This window comes from Vipera berus (assembly GCF_964194415.1).
Source record: "Vipera berus genome assembly, chromosome: Z".
NCBI lineage: Eukaryota > Metazoa > Chordata > Lepidosauria > Squamata > Viperidae > Vipera > Vipera berus.
Window position 1 is genome coordinate 7,642,010 of NC_138205.1, and position 19,813 is coordinate 7,661,822.

Below are 19,813 nucleotides of genomic sequence, written 5' to 3' on the forward strand. Positions count from 1 at the left end.
TTGAGACATCGGACTGCCAAGGCATAAGAACCAAGGTCACTCAAGTGTTGTTTAGTGAGAACAAAAATACTCCCTCACAATAATTGCATGACACTTCATTGGAGAATGTGACCTGCACTATTAGGGGGGAGGGAACCTCTATACTTTTAATATACTGATTTTTCGCTCCAGTTGAGGGTGGGAGCCGGTTTTCCTTTCATCCATGCCAAAATGATTTGCTCAATAAAGTTTTGCGTTAGAGATTGGATTGTCCCAGCTATGCATACTTTGTTGGGTTCGTCCGTCGGAACCTTGACACTGATTTAATAAGAGGGTTTTCTTTGATGCTGTCAACCTTTAAAATGGATCCCCTGTCAAACTGCCATTGCTACTGGCTACTGAGTATTTGTCGACTCTTCTAGACTGATTTTTCCTCTGGTTTTTCATTTCATTTCATACTGAAATGAGTATAGGGTCTCCTGCCTGAGCAGGGTGTTGGACTAGAAGACCTCCAAGGTCCCTTCCAACTGTGTTATTCTCTTATTTCCTAAGAATAACTTTGTTCTGGAAACTGCAAAGAAAACTGTCTGTGAAGAGAGGGGGGGGAAACACCTTTTTTAGAATGCACACTATGAGAAAATTCCCAGATTGCCAATGGAATAAAAGGTGAAAATAAATTTCCTAAATTGTTACATTGCTTGTTGCTAGGAAACATGGAATATTTGAGTTCTTCTACTTGTGTTAAAGGGATGTGGTGGCTCAGTGGGTTAGGACGCTGAGCTTGTCGATCAGAAGGTTGGCAGTTTGGCGGGTCGAATCCCGAGTGCCGCGTAACAGAGTGAGTGCCTGTTACTCATCCCAGCTTCTGCCAACCTAGCAGTTCGAAAGCACGTAAAAATGCAAGTAGAAAAATAGGGACCACTACGGTGGGAAGGTAACAGCGTTCCGTGCGCCTTTGGCGTCTAGTCATGCCGGCCACATGACCACGGAGTCGTCCTCGGACAAGCACTGGCTCTTCGGCTTTGAAACGGAGATGAGCACCGGCCCCTAGAGTTGGAAACAACTAGCACACGTGTGCGGGGGAACCTTTACCTTTACCTTACTTGTGTTAAAAATTAAATAACAGCCAACCCCCAACCTCAAAAAAACAGTTGGTCTAAGCTTAAAAGTCTCTGCATTTAAATTGAGTAGAATTTGTCCCCCTTCTCACACCCACTCCTAACCCCACCTTTGAATATAATCTCAAACCAGCTTCCCAGGTTTACATGTTCACAGTGAAATCACAAGTTTATATTCCGATATATTTGTCTTACCTAAAACGGTCTCTCAATATTCTATCTAGCCATTGCGTTTAAGTGGTGCAGTCTGTGACTTTTTATGTTCTAAACTGTCACAGTCCAATTCTCTAGGGCTATAGCAACCCAAAAGGAAAGCATGAGAAAGCAAATTTCATCTTTTAGAAGCCTCCTGACCCTCTTTCTCCTTGACATTGGCACAATTGGGAAAAGTCAAAACAGTATTCCTATTCTCTGTAAGGATTGTTTGAACAAGAAGAAATATAACTTTCTGTCCCCCAGGGTTCTGCTGCATAGCTAGATGTCGTTTTGATTAATTCCCATTGGCTGAGAAACTAAATCTTGAAACTGGAACTCTGTAGCTTAAAGTAGAGTTCCATTTAAAACTCTCCTGTCTGTCTGTTTGTAACCTTCAATTTGTTTGTCTCTTTGTAACCTTCAATCCTAGGGCAGCAATTTTTGAGTTGAAGGTTCACAAATGGGCTAACTTAAAGAATTCATCCAAAATTTGGGACCCATGACTCTTGTTGGATTAGAATTTTAAGGATCTTCAGACTAGCTTTACTTGCAAAGTTGTGGCCATGCAGTAGTACTGTACTGCTTTGAAGCACCACCACAACATCATGTTCAGTGGGTCTAGACTCTAGGACAACTCACCATGGCCAACTCACCACAGCTAACTCACCATGCGCCAACTTGCTGCGGCCAACTCAATGCGAAATAACTGTATTCTAGATCTGTAATAATAATAATAATAATAATAATAATAATAATAATAATAATAATAATAATAATAATAATAATAATAATATATCCCAATTGTTTTAATAAAACTAAGAAAGGAGAAAGAGGCAGATGATCACCCTAATAATATTAAGAGAGGAAGAGAGTACCATAAAATTATCTTGTCTTGAGTTGTCCCATGGCAAGGTGCTCAGCAAATTGGTGGTGGAGAGTTGGCAGTTGCGAGTTGGCCATGGTGAGTTGTCCCATTCCACGATCAGATGTAGTCACATGATGGTGATTTCTGATGCTCCCTGCCCTTTTTCTGCAAGCAAAGTCAGTGAGGAAGCCAGCAGAAAATCAGAACTCACTTTTGTTCTCATTACTTGCCCATGATCATTCTGTTTATTGGTTTAGATAAGCAAATATCTCTGAAGCAATGACCCAGTGGGTCATGGGGTTATCTAGTTTGATGATAAAAATGGAATGCCTTCTTATAGGAAACAATGGGGACAGCCCTTTGTAAATCACACCCACCCATGGCATGGAAAGAGAGTTAGTTGTTTATTTGTTTGTCCATATTCAATCATTCATTCATTCATTCATTTGGAATGAAATCAATAGTTATGGAGTTTTCTGGAAGTGGTGATTGGATGCTCACTCACTGACTCAGGTACTTTGGAGAATAGGTCATCCTCCTGTTCTTTGTGACAGCCCCTCAAATATTGGAAGACTACTATTATGTCACCCCTAGTCCTTCTCTTCGTTAAACTAGACATTCCCAGTTCCCACAACTGTTCATCATACATTTTAGCCTCTAGCCCTTTAGTTACCTTTTTTTAGTTTGCAAGACACTTGCAAACATAAGTGACCAATCCTGACCATAGTGTCATTACGTCACAACACAAGCTCCTTACTTTCATATGTGAGACACAATATTGCATGCCTGTGCAGAACAGTCAGGGTTTGCATTGCAATATTTGCCTCTTGGTTATTCTTGCAGATGTTTCCAAGTCTAGAGCTGGTCCTCATTGACCAATAGCTGAGCAATGAGAATGCTACCAATTGCTAAGTGGTTTCTTTTGCTTCAAACTTATGAATTGTTCATTTCTTGAGCTTCTAGACAAAACCTTTCCCTCTTACTGCATAACAAGAGAAGCAAATGTTTTCCTTCTCATGTATATCTGCACCATTAACCCATATTTGTGAATATTTCCTGATGATTTAAAATATTCCTCTTCAGAAGTGACTCTTGGGGAAAGGGGGAATTTTGACTTTTTTTTAAAAAAAATGTACCGAGGAACCTGCAAAAATTGTCTTATTTCCATGATACCAATACCTGAAACAGACACGTCTTGTTCCCTGAAACAAACTCAATGTGAGCTTTATGAAATCAAACTACATTCAAGAGCTGTTCTCCAAGCAGGCTATATTGCATGACCTTGATAATCAGAATAGAGTAGAGGTGGAAGGGACCTTGGAGGTCTTCTAGTCCAGCCCCCTACTCAAGCAGGGGATCCTATACCATTTCAGACAAGTGACTGTCAAGTCTCTTCTTTAAAAAACTCCAGTGATGAAGCACCCACAAGCTGTTCCACTGGTTAATTATCCTCACTGTTAGGAAGTTTCTCCTTAATTCCAGGTTGCTTCTCTCATTGATTAGTTTCCATTGATTTATTTTTTTTTTCTTGCCCTAATGAAGAAGAAATTGTGGCAGGCAAATTATTCAGTGAGAAAGGAAAAGACCACAAACCCAGAAAAGGATTGCTAGAATTTCATGCATGGCAGAAGCAAGGAACAAACGGGAAAACCTGGTTTTTCAAGATGGTCAAGAAGTCAATTTTCAGAAGTTTCAGCTAGAGGGGAAGCAGCTTGAGCAGCTTACAGCAGCCTTCATGACATCGGTGGGATACATGTGAAAGCAGATGCCAGATAAAAATAATCTGGAGAATAGTTTGAGATCCTAGATACTGCTCCATCTAGAGAATAAGAATACATTTGTACATTGGAGATCCCCGGTCATAATCTGCCATTAGCACAGACAATTGCAATAGGTTTATTTACAGGACCGTCTGCTGCCAGGAACGATTTCCCATCGCCCTGTGCACTCACACAGAGAGGGTCTCCTCAGGGTGCGGTCGGCCAGACAATGTCGGCTGGCGACCCCCAGGGGGAGGGCCTTCTCTATTGGGGCGCCTGCCCTTTGGAATCAGCTCCCCCAAGAACTTCGGATGGCCCCAGATCTCCGGTCCTTTCGTCGCGACCTAAAGACATACCTTTTCCAACCGGCTGACCTGGACTGAAGATGGGGGTTTTAATATTGCTTTATTTTATTGGTTTTAGTAAATAATGGGGCTTTGTAAATTTAATATTTTTTTAATATTTGTATTTATTGTTTTTATTGTTGTTTTATTGTTGTTAGCCGCCCTGAGTCCTTCGGGAGATAGGGCGACATATAAGTCCCATAATTAAATTAAATTAAATTATTTGCAATAAAATACTTCAAACAATTCAAAAATCCTTGGCAGGTGGGTAAGAAAGAGAAACTTCCAAAACAAAGTGTAGGAGAAGAGCAGGCACTGATGGAAAGTAGAGTGAAGCTTGTCATCAGCTTAGAATTGTTACATTGACACAAATGACTCTAGTCCAAGCCCTCTTGAATTTGTTGACCCTTCTCTAAGACCGATTCAGTACTGAATGTAAGTTGACCAAATTTTTGTGTATAGGCTTCAGCAATAAATCTTTGACATACAAGTTAATGTATGGTCCTGATTCTTTATGCCTAACAGAACCTGACTTCTAGTCTTTTTTGTTCCTTTCTTAATGCCACAGTTTCCCAATTCCTTTCCCTCCCCCTGCCCCACAATTATAAGGAATTATTTAGTTCTTCAAAACATTTCTTTATCTTCAAGTAACATACAGTATGAATGACCCTTGACCTTGGGTTGCTGTTATCTTGCCCCATGCTGATCCAATAAAATAAATAAATGATTTCATTAGATGAACAAGACTGAGGCCCTCAACTGGGTCTCAACAAACGCCAGAGGCAGAGTTTTCTTAATGCATTTTTCATCTCTTTGTTCCTAAGGGTATATATGATGGGATTTAGGAGTGGGGTAATTGTGGTGTAGAAGACTGCTACCACTCCGTCCAATGGGTCTCGGGACCCTGGCCGGAGATAGATGAATACCAGGGGAACATAGTAAGTCATCACAACTGTGAGGTGGGCAGCACAAGTGGAGAATGCTCGACGTCGTCCTTCAGCATTACGAATCCTGAGAATAGCTGAGATGATGTAGACGTAGGAAGTGATGATAAGGAGGAAGCAAGTCATGGCCAAGAAACCAATGTCTACAAAGGTGGCCATCTCATTGAGCGAGGTGTCAGCACAAGCTAATTTCAAGACAGCTGGGATGTCACAGAAGATGTAAGCTACTTGATTGCCATGGCTATAGGGCAACTGGAAGGTGAGGGTGGTTTGTATCATGGAATGCACAGAGCCACCAAACAAGGTTCCTAAAGAGAGACAGAGGCAAGCTTTGGGGTTCATGATGTTGCCATAGTGGAGTGGCTTGCAGATGGCCAGGAAGCGGTCATAGGCCATCACAGTGTAAAGAAAGCACTCAGTGCATCCCAGGAAGTGAAAGAAGAACAGCTGGGTCACACAGCCACCAAAAGAGATGATGCCACCCCCTTCTAGGAATCCAGCCACCATCTTGGGTACCACCACAGAGGATACAGTCATGTCCAAGAGAGATAAATGGCAAAGGAACCAATACATGGGCTTGTGCAGCTGGGGTTCAAATGCCACTGCCAAGAGGATAAGAAGGTTTCCCAAGAAGGTCATTAGGTAGATAAGTAGAAAGAAGACAAACAAAAGAAATTGGAGATCATGAGGGTAAGGGAACCCAACAATGATAAAATGGTAAACTCTTGTTTGATTTTCGCATTCCATATTGGCACAGTGAAATAGGGTATCAGCTTGATGATGTAAATGATTCATCTGCAAAAGAAAGGGACACATCAGTTGTTCAAAGTGATAAATAGATCATAGAAGATAAATAGATTAGATAGATAGATGATAGATGGATATATAGATATAGATATAGATGATAGATGATAGATATAGATGATATAGATATAGATATAGATATAGATGATATAGATAGATATAGATATAGATTTAGATTTAGATATAGATTTAGATATAGATATAGATGATATAGATGATATAGATGATATAGATATAGATATAGATATAGATATAGATATAGATATAGATATACAGTAGATATAGATACAGATACAGATACAGATACAGATACAGATATAGATATAGATATAGATATAGATATAGATATAGATATAGATATAGATATAGATATAGATATAGATATAGATATAGACAGTGCTTTTTTTGTAAAAGAAAAAGGTGCCGGAACTTAAACATGTCATACAACCCTCCTTGCCTACCCTACAAGGTTCTATCCAAAAAAGGTGCCGGAACTCCGTTCTGAGTGTTCTATGACAAAAAAAGCCCTGGATAGAGCTAAAGATAGGGATAGGGATAGGGATAGGGATAGGGATAGGGATAGGGATAGGGATAGGGATAGGGATAGGGTTAGGGATAGGGATAGGGATAGGGATAGGGATAGGGATAGGGATAGGGATAGGGATAGGGATAGGGATAGGGATAGGGATAGGGATAGGGATAGGGATAGGGATAGGGATAGGGATAGGGTTAGGGATAGGGATAGGGATAGGGATAGGGATAGGGATTAGCCAGGCAGGCATGAGAGAGATTAGATAGATTAGACAGATATATGGATAGGCACGCAGAATGTGTATTCAATTTAACAGCATAAAGTTTAAGCAAAAATGAAATTAAGAGGCTAGGGAAAGGCAACTAAATCAAACTCCAATACAGATGTGCTCAACGAGAGAGAGGGGCTGCTCCAAATTTTGAAGACTGGTGTCTCCAACAGAAATTATGTTTGGGTTAGGGTTAGGTAATGGCACTGTTTTATTCTGCTCAGGTTTAAATGACAGAATTTGTTAGTAAATAGAGAAAAAATTTGAATTTCAAAAGAACATAGATGAAACCCAATGAAATGCTGTTGTAAATTGAAGGCTAATCCCTAACTCTCCCTTATTTTCAAGTGTTCTACACAATATTAACAAGGGACCTCCTTGATATACACAAATCTACATACAGAAATTGAAGGAGAGGCAGGGAGATGACAGATTTTAGTAGATGAGCTAGCATGTGGATTAATATCTGGGTAATGCAGAAAATCTAATTCTCCAAGAAATATCTTTTTTAAAAAATCCAGAATGTACAAAATTTCTAAGTGGGTGCTATGACTTACAGTATTTCACTCCCCCATTTAAAGATGGAAAAAAATATTTGGTATGGAACAAACCATAATTCAGTGATAGAATCAATGTGGTATACAGTAGTAGTCAAGGTCATTCACCCACAGTCCATTCTACCTCAAACTGTTATAATGTGGACAAAATGAAGAGAGAGCCCCTTATCATTCAAAATTACTTAAAGCTTTTTTTGATTTGAAAGATGATTTGAAATTTAGAGATATTTGGCGAGAACGGAATGTGGAAGACAGAGACTTCACTTTTTTTCCGGATAGGCATCAATCATTTTCCAGAATTGATTTTTTTAAAATTACTACTGATCTTTTCTCCAGGGTCAAGAATGCCAAGATCTTTTCTAGAACATTGTCGGATCATAGCCCTGTATGGTTGGAGTTATTTGCTGAAGATGGGAACAGAAGATCTTGGAGCTTGAACGAAAATTTATTTAGATATGAGGTGCTTTTGCAGAAATGTAGAGAACATTTGAAAGAAAGTGTCAAATTTAGCAGAAATGGCTAAGATTTCTGCTTATTTGAAGGATCATTCACAAGAAAGATACATTTCGGTCTGGAGAAGATGGATAGATTATATTCAGAATAAATATGGGACTAAAAAGTTCCATTTAGCCTATGAGTAAATTTTAAATTGTTATTATTATTAATAGTTTATTATACTGGAATTTTTATTAGTTTTAAGTATATGGTATTATTACTATTTTTAGTATTAGTATGGTTTAATAATTTGGATATTGTATTGTTTAATAATTTGGATTTTAATTTGTTTATGTTTTTTATTATTATTATGTATTATTTTGCTTGTATTTATGTTAAAGGGGAGTTAAAGCGCATTATGAACTTGGTTATTTATATAGTTGGTTAATGTTAGTTAGATTATGATTATTATATTTGTAATCCTGTACTCAGCTCTGGGAAGTGGGGGAGGGAGAGGGGGGGTTGGGGTGGGTTGGTTTTGGGGATTTTTTGTAACTTTTATAAAACTTTTCAATAAAAAACCCCAAATGTTGCAGAACTGATCTTTGCCATCACAAATATCCTTAAGTGGTCTAGCTGCTCTGTCTACTTAAAAGGAAATGCAAAGATTCTAGAGACCAACAATCTCAGCTAGATGCCACCTCTAGAGGTTAAGGCAAACCATTTTGAGATTTGCCCTGGCCTTCCTTTGGATTAGCACTCTATAAAAATCTAATAATTAAAGGAATCCAAGGAAGAGAATGGAAGATTCTGTGGAACATCAACCAAACTCTAGTTACTGAATACAAGTAGTTTCATACAGTATTGCTTCAATTATTGCTTCCATTAGCCATAGCTCAGATCATCTACATTTTGCATCTATCCTCATTTTCTTATAACCACAAAGGAGGCAAGAGCAAGCGGTCTGTCCAAGGCAGGCTAAGGTTGTTATTTTAATAATAAATGAGGGCTTATGGTTATATAATAAATATATAGTAGGGAGTTGGAGGATAAAACATATGAAGAACTGTTGCGAGAACTGCTAGTCTAGAGAAGAGAAGGACCAGGAATGGCGTGATAGTAGTGTTCCTATATTTGAGGGGCTGTCCAAGAGAGGAACGGGGTCAACCTATTTTCCAAAGCACCCCCAAGGCTAGACAAGGAACAATGGATGGAAACTGATCAAGGAGAGACTCAGCTAGAAATAAGGAGAAATTTTCTGACAGTAAGAACAATCAACCAATGGTACAACTTGCCTTCAGAAGTTGTGGGTGCTTCATCAACGGAAGCTTTAAAGAAGAGACTGGACAGCCACTTGTCATAAATGATATGGGGTCTCCTGCTTGAGCAGGGGGTTGGACTAAGTGACCTTCAAGGTCCCTTCCAACTCTATTATTCTGTATAAATTATGTATAGCCTAACCAGTGACACAAATGGGCTTATCTTTCACTAGAGGTGCTTAAGCAGAAGCACAAAAAAAAAGGTTGACTTTATTTGGATTCCTGCACAGAGCAGAAGATCAGGATCCAAGATCTCAAAGTCCCATTCCAGCTTAAGAATTCCATACCTTCTTACCTCTCTATTTGGTGTAAAGTAGAGCATTTAAAAGCTTGTCCATTCCAGAATTGTTTTCAATTTCTTCGTACACATTTCTAGAAATTCACAGTTTCATTTCATCAATGTCTAGTTGAAATCAGCAACGCTCCTTTTCGTGAACGTGAGTTCAGAGAAGTCTGTTTTTAATGCTGGCCCACCAGAGAACCTCAATATAGCAGTGACTCTTAGCTGATCCTTGATGGGTTTAAGATTTGGACTGTTCTTCTGACTCGTTTATTTGCGTAGCAGCTCTGGAACTCCCTATATAGCTCTGATAAAGTGCTGCAACAAGTTAATTTATTGCTAGTGTCCTTAGAAACTCTTTGCCTTTTTATTCTTTTGTCTCCCTCGAGGTCAGAGCAGTGAGAATTCCCTTGGTTTCCAAGGATAGAAATAACAGCACCTCTGCCGGCCAAGTCTAGGGAGGCTTATTTGAAACGAGGGGTTAATGAACAGATCATTAACCAGATCAATTTTCTCTAATCAAGTAGAAAAGAGGTACAGACTCACAGATTTGACATGGACTATTTAGATTAAATTCTCTTAGTACATGGATACAAATTTCCAACAGACAAATGCATACAATGGATGTAGGGAGGAAAAGTGCTAGCCATTTTTAAACTGTATATACAGCAAGAAGGAAGAGAATCCATAACTGATTGAATGTCATTACTCTCGTAGAGTTGGAAAGGACCTTAAGGTAAAGGTAAAGGTTCCCCCGCACATGCGTGCTAGTCGTTTCCGACTCTAGGGGCCGGTGTTCATCTCCGTTTCAAAGCCAAAGAGCCAGCACTTGTCCGAGGACGTCTCCGTGGTCATGTGGCCGGCATGACTGGACGCCAAAGGCGCACGGAACGCTGTTACCTTCCCACCGTAGTGGTCCCTATTTTTCTACTTGCATTTTTACGTGCTTTCGAACTGCTAGGTTGGCAGAAGCTGGGATGAGTAACAGGTGCTCACTCTGTTACATGGCACTCGGGATTCGACCCGCCAAACTGCCGACCTTCTGATCGGCAAGCTCAGCGTCCTAACCCTCTGAGCCACCGCATCCCTTTTGGAAAGGACCTTAGAGTTCATCTAATCCAAGCCCCTTCATGAGCAGGAGACCATATACCATTTCAGGCAAATGTCCAGTCTCTTCTTGAGTGATGGGGCACCCACAACTTTTCAATAGATCAGAGGAATCCTGACCTGGAGTAGAATGAGTCAACTAGAAAAGGCAGGAGATGTTTTCTCTTGTTCATTAGGAGAAGACAAATTCCATGTTATGAAATTATGAAAAGACAGATTCAGAATGACTATCAGGAAAAAAAAATATGCTAAGAGGAAGAGCAGTTCAACAGCAAAACTATCTTTTCACTTTATACAATCCTGGGTTGCATAAAGAAAGGCATAGAATCAAGCTCACGCAAAGTATTAGCACCACTTTATAAAACTCTTGTGAGACCACACCTGGAATACTGCAACCAATTCTGGTCACCATATTACAAAAAAGATGTTGAGACTTTGGAAAAAGTGCAAAGAAAAGCAACTAAGATGGTTAAGGGCCTGGAGACTAAAACACATGAAAAACAGCTGTTTGGCTAGTCTAAAGAAAAGAAGAAACAGGGGTGACATGATAGAAGTATTCCAGTATTTGAGGGGCTGCCACCAAGAAGAGGGGGTCAAATTATTCTCCAGAGGACCAGAGGACAGGACAAGAAACCATGGTTGGAAACTGACCAAAGAGAGAAGCAACCTGGAATTAAGGAGAAGCTTCCTAACAGCAAGGATAATTAACCACTAGAACACCTTGCCTTCAGAAATTGTGGGTGCTTCATCACTAGAGGCTTTTAAGAGGCTAGACAGGCACTTATCTGAAATGGTATAGGTTTTTCTGCTTGAGCAGCAGGCTGGACTAGAAGACCTCCAAGGTCCCTTCTTTCTCTGCTCTGCTCTGCTCTGCTCTATTAAGCTAGAAAGTCTCTGTTGAGAACCCTTAATTTGAATTCCTGCAGAAAGCAATGGGTTGTTCCATATCCATATCCTACATACTCCCATCAAACTCTATGATTTTATTATCCTATCTACACATGACAAAAGTGGGAATCAGCTCAGAAGCAGAATTAAAACCTCCCAAAGAGATACGGGGGGGGGGGGAAGCCTAGATCTGTTAAACACTTTGTTGTTCAAAATTGGAAGAGCATTTTTTTAATCCTGCTCTTGGCATTCTAGGTGGGTTTTTGCTTTTGTTCAAACCAGAGACCAGCACATCTTTGTTGAAGCAAAAATTGTTGTTTTTTTTATTGATAGCGAAGGCAAAGTCAAGCTTACAGAAAGGGGGGGGATGGAATTCCTTTTTATAAGCTTGTGCAAATGATAATATCCCTTTAATCTGTGCTGCAAACAGACTAATGGGATTATAAAAGGTAAAGGTTCCCCCGCACATGAATGCTAGTCGTTTCTGACTCTAGGGGCCGGTGCTCATCTCCGTTTCAAAGCCGAAGAGCCGGCACTTGTCCGAGGACGTCTCCGTGGTCATGTGGCCGGCATGACTAGACGCCAGAGGCGCACGGAACGCTGTTACCTTCCCACCGTAGTGGTCCCTATTTTCCTACTTGCATTTTTTACGTGCTTTCGAAGTGCTAGGTTGGCAGAAGCTGGGACGAGTAACAGGCGCTCACTCTGCTACGCGGCTCTCGGGATTCGACCTGCCAAACTGCCAACCTTCTGATCGACAAGCTCAGTGTCCTAACCCACTGAAAATACAAAGTGAGATCTGGATAGTGCAGCTAAGGAAAGAAACCAATGGCTTACTTGAATTAAACAAGTATCTAAGCATACATCTGGTTGAATACTATATTCCCAAGGTCTCCTTGCTTTCCAGAAGTTCTATTTATCTGAATCAGGACAATAATAATAATAATAATAATAATAATAATAATAATAATAATAATAATAATAATAATAATAATAATAATAATAATAATAATAATAATAATAATAATAATTTTATTTATTTATTAAATTTCTATACCGCCCTTCTCCCAAAGGACTCAGGGCAATAAAACACAACATACAAAAATCAAAAATAGATTAAATTAATTTAGCCCCAACAATAAATAGTTAAAAATAAACTCAAACCCTTAGTCCAGGCCGGCCTGTTCAAACAACCAAGTCTTCAGGTCACGGCGGAAAGAGCGAAGGTCAGGAGCCATCCGGAGCTCAACAGGGAGTTGATTCCAAAGGGCTGGCGCGCCCACAGAGAATACTCTCCCCCTGGGGGCCACCAGCCGGCAGTCCCTGACCGACGGCACCCTGAGGAGGCCCTCTCTGTGGGAGCGCACAGGACGAAGGGAAGTTGACGCCGGCAGCAGGTGCTCCAATAATAATAATAATAATAATAATAATAATAATAATAATAATAATAATAATAATAATAATAACAACAACAATAACAATAACAATAATAAACAATAGTAATAATAATAACAACGACTACTATGACTACAGCTACTACAACAATGACAATGACAACAACAATAACAATAACAATAATAATAATAAAGTTGGAAGGGACCTTGGAGGTCATCTAGTCCAACCCCCTGCTCAGGCAGGAAACCCTATATCATTTCAGACAAATGTCTGTCCAGTCTCTTCTTAAAAACTTACAGCGTTGGAGCATTCACAACTTCTGGAGGCAGGTTGTTCCCATTTTCTCCCTTTTATAGCTGAACTCACAAAGTGTGTGCACAGACTGCCTTTGAGGCACAGGGAATATAGCGGTCTACCCTAATTGACTTTATTCATTTAGTGGATTGATATGGCTGTGCATCTGACATAGATGATTCCAATGCAATTTTCTTCTATAAATCAGCATTCCTGGAATCCAGATGATTAATAGCTGGGCCAGCAGTTTGTTTTCTTGGGAAGATGTATTTAGTGAAGGACTCATGAGGTTCAAGCTCTATTTCAGCATGAAGGCGACCAGTGGTCACCCTAAATAAATAGAGAAATACTGGACACATCTGAATTCAGAAGGCTGTTGATGACAGTTTAAAGGTCCACCTAACAGCAAACCTAGCAGTGAGACAGCTAAAACTCTTCATATTTGTGGTGTTTCTTTCCACAGAAAACATCAAGAAAAGAGAATAAGTAGATTGTTATTGGCAGTAACCGTTCTCCAGGTATTAATTTCCTTTGGGTCAAAAAACCCCTCACGAAGTGGAACAGTTTTACTCCATAAATCATTTCACCCTACCAGCAATGAAATTAGGTACGCACTTTGGACCTTATGCCTTATTTACAAAGGAGTTTCTCAGGGGAATTTCTGTCACCTGTAATTGGCTCACTGGAGTGTGATCGGGACACATGGTTCTGTCTCTGAGGAAGAGAGGAAGCTTGGGATTCACAGTGGATAAAGATATGAAAGGAAGTTCCCAGGGCAAAATCATGTTCTGATATGCCAGGGACTATCTTCACAGATCATCAAGGTGTGCTAGATGGAACTGGGAGTTTTTAAGAAGAGACTAGACAACCATTTGTCTGAAATGGTGTAGGGTTTCCTGCCTGAGCAGGGGGTTGGACTAGAAGACCTCCAAGGTCCCTTCCAACTCTGTTATTCCAAATATTCTAGATGTGCAAGTGTAAAGGACCATCTCAGTCCAAGTCAGAAGCTCCAGGGAAGCTCAGAAAGAAGCCTAATGTGGACATTTTGGATCTCCACAAGCTTCTTTGTTGTTTGTTGTTAGCTGCGAAGTTGTGTCCGACTCATCACGACCCTATGGACAATGTTCCTCCAAGCCTTCCTGTCCTCTACCATCTTCTGGAATTCATTTAAGCTCATGCCTACTGCTTCACCACAAGCTTCTACCACACATCAATTCTTTGGCTGGCTTTAATGCAGCAGGTTCAAACTACTCTTAGCAAAGAAAACTCATTTGCAGGGCTTTTTTTCCTCATAGAACGCTCAGAACGGAGTTCCGGCACCTTTTTTGGATGGAACCTTGTAGGGTAGGCAAGGCAGGTTGTATAACATGTGTGAGTTCCGGCACGTTTTTCTTTTACAAAAAAAGCACTGCTCATTTGTATCTACAATCTGGAGGAAGCTATGTTTGCAGCAGCTGAAATGACCTTATTGTCATTGAAGAGACAGATCTACTCAGAGAAAAATCTCTCAAGGATCTTCCATGCAGAAAGAAAATATTGAAATTATTGTCTGAAGTGATCAAGGAAATAATTGCTGGTGGCTTCTTGTTAAGTGAGATTCAAAAGTTCTGTCAATATTGTCTTTCAGGTAACTGCACTCAAAGGTTTACAGAAAAGCTATCACACATGTTAGTAAATTCTATGAGTTACATATGATTTTATGAATTAGATGACTTGTGAACCTCTGTAATTTATCACTGAGATCTGTGAAGTTACAGCAAAAACTATAGAAATTGTTTAACTCCTAGATCAAGAGGACAGTGAAGACCATAGAACGCAGTTGTGTGAAGGGAGTTAAGCACTTCTGGCTATTGCTTCTTTATTTCTTGTATTTGAAGGGAGTTAAGCACTTCTGACTATTGCTTCTTTATTTCTTGTATTTGTGAAAAAAACTGTCAGCTTCGACACCAAATCTGAAGATGGTGTGATCTCACTATATTGGCATGTGCGTTATTAAGAAATGACACTGCCATTGTTTATTGTACAGGATTTTGTGATCCTCTATTTTTCCCACACCCAATAACCCAAACTCAAGCTGTCCCATCAAAGGCAATAGGTTAATGTCCAGCGGTCTCTCCTAAATAGTGAATTAATGGTTGGGAATAACTATTTCAACATCCATCTAGAAAAGAAATGGAATAGAATAAGAAATGGAATAGAATAACCCCAGCCCTCCTTAAGCAGAAGGAAAGACCAAGGAAATGTTAGGACAATTTTCTAGTTGACAAGGTTTCTTTCTCAGCCTGGATCCTACCAAATCACAGGTTAAAAAAGATGGCACAGTGAAGAAGAAAAAAAATCACCTCCAGAAATCCAGTGTTGATCCACAGAGATATACTGATCAGATCCATTCTTAACTGAAAGTATTTTAATGGTTAAAATAGAAGGATTTGGGTGGAGGTTGGGGGGGGAAAGCTTGCTTAATCTTAATTCACCTTCTATTTACTGCACAATTTTTAAATGTTTCCATAGTTAAAGTAAGTCAAATTGGCTTATAAAACTAATAAGCCAAAAATAACTATTTAGATATACAAATAAAAATACGCAATTCATCCACCCCATCATACTTGCATAACAGTACCAGATCGGTACATCTTCAACATAATCATTACACAAAAGGAATTTCAGATTTCGAATAGCACCTCAAATAGTTCCATTTTGTTCTTATAAATGGCTGAACAGAGCATAGAAAAAAAATATTGCAGATACGAAATTCATGGTAAAAAGTACAAGCTTCCAACAAGAACCAGGTAACATACTTCAGTATACAATGGAGGACACATTACAAAATAAATTCTACCTACTTTTAGCTAGGAAATTCTCTGACTGATATCAATAGTTATGTTTGGCAATTTTTTGAGATAAGATATTTCTCTCTGCATCACAGTTACTGGGGAAATGTTGATTATAGTTGAATCCATAATTGTGTTAGATGTTTCTCCCTGGAGAAAAAAAATAACTGTAACTTTAAAAAAACCCCAAAAATTAATTGATGGCCAATATTTGAGATGGTTTTAAATCGATTGATGGAGTGTCCAAATCAAACAGCACGAAATACATTTATCCTCTCTGGGTTTCCATATCCAGAAGAACTAAAGGTCCCCTTGCTTCTCTTCTTCTCAATTATGTTCATCTTGACTCTTTCTGGAAATTCCTTGATCATCGGGTTGGTGATCTCTGATCTTCAACTACACAAGCCCATGTACTGGTTCCTGTGTCATCTCTCCTTCCTGGACATGGCCTTCTCAGCTGTGGTAGTTCCCAAAGTTATGGCAGGATTCACACATGGTGGAAAAGTCATCACTTTTGAAGGATGTGTGTCTCAGCTCTTCTTCTTTCATTTCATTGGATGTGCAGAATGTTTTCTTTACACCGTGATGGCATATGATCGCTTCTTGGCCATTTGTAAGCCACTCCATTATACCAACATTATGAGCTGGAAAGTCTGCCTCTTCCTCTCCTTGGGTACCATAATTGGAGGCAGCCTCAATTCTGCACTTCTGACATCACTCACCTTTCATTTGCCTTATGGAGAGAACAATTATGTTGACTATGTCTTTTGTGACATTCCTGCAATGCTGAAGCTCCCTTGTGTTGACATACAATTTAATGAGTTGATGAGCATCATTGATGTGAGCTTTATAACAATGACTTGCTTTCTCCTCATGCTAGCCTCTTATGCTTATATCATCACAGCCATTTTGAAGATCAGTAGCAGTGAAGGATGGCAGAGAGCCTTCTCCACGTGCACTGCTCATCTTACTGTGGTGTTCATATACTACCTGCCTTTATTTTATCATTATATGAGGCTAGGATCTCAGGACTCCATGGATAGCATGGTAAGTGTGTTCTATACCACCATCACCCCTTTGTTGAATCCAGTGATATACACATTTAGAAACAAGGACATTAAAACTGCTCTGCTGAAACTCTGGGGTGAGAATCCCTTTTAACAATTTTAAAAGGTACTATAGCAGACATGTCAAACACAAGGCCCGGGGGCCGGATTCGGCCCGCAAAGTGGTTTCATGTGGTCCGCAAAGCCATCCTGGAAACAGTGAGGGAACGGCCCCCACTGCCTTGGCACTAGCCCAGAGACCCTCCTTCTGCCAGAGACCCTCAGATCTGTCCCACTCCTGCCCAGGCCCCCATAGGCACCCTTGATGCCAACGATGTAGAGCTGGCCATGCTCACCCAGTAGGCCATATGCACTCTAGCCACGCCCACCCAGTAGGCCACGCCCACCCTGGCCATACCCACCTGGCCCCCTGAGGGCAACCGCAATGCTGATGTGGCCCTCAATGAAATTGAGTTTGACACCCTGTACTATAGAAATGTCTATGGAGATTCTCAGTCATCCAGGTCACTGTTGCCCCAAAGATGCTTTTTTATGAGGCAACAAGAAAGTACAGTTACCTCATAAAAAAACATCTTTGGGATTACCATGGAGAATAACCAAATTTATGTCATCATTTCTCAATGGAATTCCAAGTTATTAGAAATGTGGAGATCAGCAGCTACTTTCACATGAGTGAATCATTTTTCTATAATCACTTCATTCTTAACTCACATTTGGATAGTGATGACTTATTTAGAGGTATAAAGAAGCAGAATTGTAAATGGACCTAATGGTCTTCCTCATTGCATGAGTTTTTAAGAGAAAGATTGAACAGATGCTCAGGAAAATACCTAAAGTATAAGCAATGCTGTCCTAAGGCCTCTAGAGCACCCATTCCCATCTGATGCTGCCTACCATTTTCTTAGAGAAGTCCTGATCCACCTAGAGGTTAATTAAAGAAGTTCACAATGTCCTTCTTCACCCAGCTTCAATTAGCCCTGCTCTGTTGGACATGGAAGTCTAGCATATCAACTTCTCCACCATGTCCCTTTAGAATATGTCATATTTGATGGCTGGTATTCCACTACCTCTTACAAGACCAGTTTCTGAAGACATCTCAAAATTTAACAAAATTCAGAGGGGAAAATAAAAATTGTTTAGCAACTGGTTTTTTTTTTTTTGTAGAAGAGTCATTGAAGAAGTTATACATGACTGGATGTTTTTGAAGTGCATCTATTGAACTGTGGTGATGCAGTGGTTAGAATGTAGTACTTCAGGCTACTTCTGCTGACTGCCAACTGAAAGCAGTTTGGCAGTCTGAATCTCATAGGCTCAAGGTTGACTTAGCCTTCTATCCTTCCAAGGTCGGTAAAATGAGAACCCAGATTGTTGGGGGCCATAGGCTGACCCTGTAAACTGCTTAGAGAGGGCTGTAAAGCACTGTAAAGTGGTATATAACTCTAAGTGCTATTGCTATTAACTTTGTAATACCTTTATTTGTGCTTCTCCCATGCTTTAGAAATATCTCTGCTATTGTAGTGTAAATAAACATTATTTTTGTGACTTTGTTTACTAAATCTGATAAATAGAAATTCTATAGTTAGATTTATAGCTACATAGATCTATAGTTACACATTATGAATAATTGTAAGGACCTGCCTCAAGCGGAACTCTTGAAATGGGCATTATCTCAAAAATAGCTTTTTATTGAGAGTTAGCAATAGCAAGGAAGCAAAGCGAGGTCTGAGGAAATAGCCCACACAAGCAGTATATCAAAAGCAGTATTCATTACTCCTCCCCCCGGGGTCCCACTGTTCATTTGACTCTCAGCCAATCCATAGATGGCATATTGTTTTGGTAACTGGCTCCTTTGGTGTGCTCTTCAAGGCCTCTCGGTTTCATTTCCCTCCGGCTTAAAGCGCAAACCGTCTTCCAGATAAGGGTGATGGTATTTGGCTGCATTCCTTCCCCTGGGAGAAGGGCAGTGGGGAATGGGCAAACCTAAGCATATCGTATTGTTCTGTACCAGCCTGCTACCGGCCCTGCAGAAAAGGCAGGGACAACCCCTTTTACAAGAAGGCAAGAGGCTGGAATTAAGCCTGCCAAATTTATTGATACAAAAACAAACAAGACACGAACCAAGAAACAGGAGCTTTTCAAGCGGTTGCCTTCAGCAAACCAGCCCTCCCACGCATTCCCCTTTTATACAGTTTAGGGCGTGGCTTCTCTCTGCCTCCTTCCGAGGTGCCCCATTGCCTTCCTCTGTTTACTCCTGATTGACTGCCTCCTGCGTCGGGCATCCTTGAACAGGGCCAGCTGTGGGTCATCTTCATCCACGCTGTCAGGCTCACACAGCTGGGTCTCCGTTGTGACCAGGTGGGAGGGGCCTGGCTGAGGGCTCTCATCAGCAAGCTCTTCAACACCCCCCTCCTCCTCCTCTGAGTCGTCCGACCCAAGTGCCGAACCCACAGGCTGACCCTGAATCACAACACGTATATCCCCGCAATGGAATCCCCCTCCCAACCATTTCCCCCAAAGAAATGGTTATAGAAGCGTGTATAGGTTAGAAAGAATAGTAATGCATTTCTTTGGGGATCTGACAATAATTTCTTTCTGCAAATACAGCAGAAGTATTAATCATGAAACCTTTTTCACTTACTACAATATTCTTGCAATGAAGCTGACATTTTCCAGAGGAACAATGACATGGTAAATGGTTGCTTTCTCTCATGTTCTTCTCAAGAACCATGGAGATCTGTGTGCAGCTGTGTCCTGTGGTAAGTTACTGAATTTCAGGTGGAGGACACTCACCCTAGGCAGGAAACAATATAAGATTTGTTTTTCCAACTTTA

At 40.3% G+C, this 19,813-nt stretch overlaps 2 protein-coding genes across 2 annotated transcripts; one reads left to right on the plus strand and one right to left on the minus strand.

Annotated features, from left to right (window-relative positions):
• Nucleotides 1-5,016: 5,016 nt before the first annotated feature.
• On the minus strand, nt 5,017-5,952 carry LOC308678580 (olfactory receptor 10G6-like; the record flags this gene model as incomplete). The annotated part of the gene is made up of 1 exon (XM_081345806.1): nt 5,017-5,952. The coding sequence occupies one exon, from the start codon at nt 5,950-5,952 to the stop codon at nt 5,017-5,019; it is 936 nt and encodes a 311-aa protein (XP_081201932.1).
• A 10,197-nt stretch (nt 5,953-16,149) lies between these two features.
• LOC308678582 (olfactory receptor 10G6-like) lies at nt 16,150-17,076 on the plus strand (the record flags this gene model as incomplete). Its single annotated transcript, XM_081345808.1, has 1 exon — nt 16,150-17,076. The coding sequence occupies one exon, from the start codon at nt 16,150-16,152 to the stop codon at nt 17,074-17,076; it is 927 nt and encodes a 308-aa protein (XP_081201934.1).
• Between the last annotated feature and the right edge of the window lie 2,737 nt (nt 17,077-19,813).